This window comes from Setaria italica, chromosome IX (genome assembly GCF_000263155.2).
Source record: "Setaria italica strain Yugu1 chromosome IX, Setaria_italica_v2.0, whole genome shotgun sequence".
NCBI classification, from domain to species: Eukaryota; Viridiplantae; Streptophyta; class Magnoliopsida; order Poales; family Poaceae; genus Setaria; species Setaria italica.
Window position 1 is genome coordinate 52,642,783 of NC_028458.1, and position 4,078 is coordinate 52,646,860.

A 4,078-nucleotide genomic window follows, 5' to 3' on the forward strand; every position below is an offset into this window, starting at 1 on the left:
AATACAAATAAGGACAGATGCACCTAAGGAATCCACATGTTACTAGTTGAGGTTAACGTGTCTCTCTGCATGCCTGCATCCAGTATTGAACATTTTTTTAGGACGTGGACACGTGGGCTAACATTAATGTGACTAGGTGAGGCAGCGATGTCCGCACCATCTGAGCCGAGATTGTAGCATACTGCATACCATGCCGTACGGTGGCGTTTCGACAGTACCTTGGGTTGGGAAACGGAAATGGCTATGGTTATGCTCCAGCGGGGAAAAGGATAGGGTTATGTGTAGGTTTCGTTTGTGGAGCCATATGGGAATAGAAAAATGCTGAATCTTATCTTCTCGGCACTCCATATGGGAATAGGGAATAGAGAAATGCTGAATCTTATCTTCTCGGCACTCCTTCCGTCCATCTGCTCACCCAGAGCCTGAGAGCCACAAGCCCACTAAGCCCCCCTTTGGCATGGCTCTCCGAGCGGCTCTCGCTGCAGCTTCACCCCAAGCCGTCCCAAACGCATCAGAGGAAAATAGCTTCCGTGCGTGAGCCGGCGAAAAGCCGCACTGGGAAACAACGGCGCGCGACGAGCCAAAAAAAATGGCTCCCCCCGGCTTCTCCCGTCCGCATGCATGAAAGTTGAAAGAAATTACAACTTTGCCACCGCCCTCATCAATTCCTACCGGTTCATCTCCCCCATCCGCCTGCCTCCTCTCTCCCGCTCCTCCTCCCACGAAGCTCCTGGCGGCGCCGGATGAATCGGCAGGGGCGGCCGGCGGCAGGTGGGCGAAGTGGTGGCGGAATGGATGGATCCGGCGGAGGCCATCCTGATCCATGGGCTCGTTTTCCCGGAGGCGTCGCCTCCCCTCGTCCGGCCGGCGCGGGCTCTCTGCATCCCGCCGGCGCCACCTCCCCTCGTCCGGCCGGCGCGGGCTCTCTGCATCCCGCCGGCGCCACCTACCCTCCACCCGCCGGCCCTCAACCCGCCGGCGCCGCCCCCCTTCAGGCCGGCGGCCCTCAACCCGCCGGCGCCGCCCCCCTTCAGGCCGGCGGCCCTCAACCCGCCGGCGCCACCTCCCTTCAGGCCGGCGGCCCTCAACTCGTCGGCGCCGCCTCCCTTCAGGCCGCCGGTGCCGCCTCCCATCATGGCGCGGGCGACCCTGCCTTGGGTGCGAGCGCATGGCGAGGAGGCCACACGGCCTTTCTTGCTGCTGCGGCCGCGAGCGCGGCAGCTGGACCGTCTGGGGGAGGCGCTGGAGCATTTGCTGCAGCCGCCGCCGCCGCCGCTGCCACTGGAGAATGGCCGGATTGGTGGAGGGCTTCGGCTGCGGCAGCGGAGGCTCTAGGGCCTGATTGGCTCGGTTGGCTTGGTCCAGAGGCCGGTGCCACCGGAGGAATCGAAGAGGAAGTGCCCATTGTGGCCAATCCAAGTCGCCGTCGTGCTGGGAGAGGTGGTATTGGTGCGAGAGCTGGCCGTGCAACAAGGCCACCGGAGCGTGCTGTGTCTACGGATGTTGATGTCGACCTCACTGATTCCAGGTGATAAATGCTACTGTTTGTAATACACATTCCATAATGACTTGCTAATGGAGAATGCCTTGTGTTAGAAGAAGATAGGTTGTTTTTGTATGAAATTGATGAGCCATTCATGTTTGTGATGCGTGTTTATAACATGTCAAAGCCATACTGTCAAAACTGAGAAAAAGCCATACTTCGGCTTATAACAACCTTTTCTTTGTTGCCAACAGCACTGCCGATTGGTGCGATGAGAATACCCGAATAGTGTGTGAGCTTTTTGCAGCCGAAGTACTGATAGGAAATCGTGATAGCACACATTTAAATAAGGCTGGGTATAAGAATGTAATGGAAAAATTCAAACAGAGGACTGGGATTGAGTACAATAGAAAACAATTCAAAAATAAATGGGATAGGTTGAAAAATGATTATGTTATTTGGAAGAAATTGATAAATAAGGAGACGGGCATTGGATGGGATGCAACTCATACAAATATTGTTATGCCAGAGGCATGGTGGAAGAAGACAGCAAAGGTGAGTGCAACATTACCAGTACATTTTTTGCCTCTTTTCAGGCACTAATAGCTTATGATGGTTATGTGATAAACCATTCTTTTATTTCATTGCAGGCTATAAAGGGAGCTAACAGATTTAAGAATAAGGGCCTTCAAAATGAGGACCAGCTGGGGATTATGTTTGAAGATCTTCGCAACACTGGTGATGATCATTGGTGTGCCTCTAGTGGTGTACGGCCATCTGAGGCAAACTTGACTCGTGAGGATGCACCATTGCCTGTTGACGATGATGAGGATGATGATGCAGCCGACGATGATGATGACAGTGAGGCAGAAGAAGTGACACCTACAAGTGTGAGAGGAAAGAGAGCTAGAGTGACTGAGAGCACCAGGGGAAGGAAACCAAAGACTGCTACTGGTCAATGGTTTCAAGAACAGATGGGGAAAATTGTGGAGATGAATGAGAGAACGACCGCATCATGTGAGTCTATTGCAAGGAGGGAGGATACATCTGGTTGTTCCATCCAAGATGTAATGGCATTGGTTAAGAATTGTGGTGCTACAACTGGGACAAATGAACACTTCATTGCATCCATAGTTTTTACCAAGAGAGCGGAAAGGGAGATGTTTATGACTTTAGACACTGCCGAGGAGAGATTCCAGTGGCTGACAAAAAAGTATGAGTGGATGAATAGAAATGTTGTGGATAAGTAGAACAGTTCGTATTTGTATGAACCCTTGTATCCTTTTTAATTTGCATGAACCCTTGTAGTACATTTGTTCCTGTATAACTTCCAATAATTTGTGCTAGTTTGTTTGAATTCCAATAATTTGTGCTAGTTTGTTGTCTTGTTACTACTATTATTCATGGTATTGGTTGTTGCTTATTCATGTGTCCTGTTTAAATGACAGTGGTTCTTCTGATGCTGATGAGTGGGCTTCAAAGACTATTGAGTTGATTCGGTCGGTGCAGAACAATCTTTTTGCAAGCGCTGTTGTGGCAGGGAAATATTTTATGACATATCATGACAAGCATGAAACTGCTATGCCAGGTCAAAGTGGGTATGGATGGACTCTGGAAAAACTTAACACTCCAGGTCAAAGTCATAAGATGTTTAGGATGACTGCATCTCTCTTTTACAAGCTGCATGATCTGTTAGTGAGTACTTATGGGCTCAAGTCATCCCTTCATATGAACTCTATTGAATCACTTGCCATCTTTCTAGTTGTGTGTGGTCATGGTTGGTCTAATAGTGGTCTACATGGTGTATTCAAGCGTTCTGGGGAGACAATTAGCAGAAAATTTGATGAGGTCCTCATGTGTGTGGTGGCTATGTGTCAGGATTACATACGACCAATTGATCCTAATTTCTGTACAACACACACTAGAATTACTGGAGATCGGAGGATGATGCCATATTTTAAGGATTGCATTGGAGCACTAGATGGTACTCATATTTCAGCAACACCATCTCAGCATGATTTTATTAGATACATTGGACGAACCGGGAAAGCAACCCAGAATGTTCTTGCTATTGTTGACTTTGATATGCGATTTACATATGCTTCTATAGGGCAACCTGGCTCTATGCATGACACTAGTGTGCTCTTTCATGCATTGGAAAATGATCATGACACATTCCCACACCCTCCTGTAGGTATGTTAACCTATTTGTATGTAGAATGCTAACGTTAGTACATCTTCTAATTACTTCCTTATTTGTCTTTCCACATTTGTGTCTAGGGAAATATTACGTTGTCGATGCCGGATACCCAAATCGGCCTGGATACTTGGCGCCATACAAGGGTGAAAGATACCATGTACCTGATTGGCGGAGAGGTCCGGCTCCTAGTGGTGAGCAAGAGCTTTTTAACCATTTGCACTCCAGTATTCGTAATGTGGTAGAGCGTACTTTTGGTGTTTGGAAAATGAAATGGAGAATCCTTCTCAAGATGCCGAGTTACCCTTTGGAAAAGCAAATGATGATGGTTGCAGCTACCATGTGTCTTCATAACTATATTCGTGAGAATCATGCCCTAGATAAACATTTTCGAAAGT

The 4,078-nt window shown here is 48.7% G+C and overlaps 1 protein-coding gene across 1 annotated transcript; it reads left to right on the plus strand.

Annotated features, from left to right (window-relative positions):
• Window positions 1-1,168: 1,168 nt before the first annotated feature.
• LOC101782302 (zinc finger CCCH domain-containing protein 43-like) lies at window positions 1,169-4,078 on the plus strand. Its single transcript, XM_022822952.1, has one exon. The coding sequence runs from the start codon at window positions 1,978-1,980 to the stop codon at window positions 2,731-2,733; it is 756 nt and encodes a 251-aa protein (XP_022678687.1). The 5' UTR covers window positions 1,169-1,977; the 3' UTR covers window positions 2,734-4,078.

Coding starts and splice junctions, on each gene's coding strand:
- LOC101782302 (XM_022822952.1), top strand. CDS start 1,978: ATGGGATGCAACTCATACAAATATTGTTATGCCAGAGGCATGGTGGAA.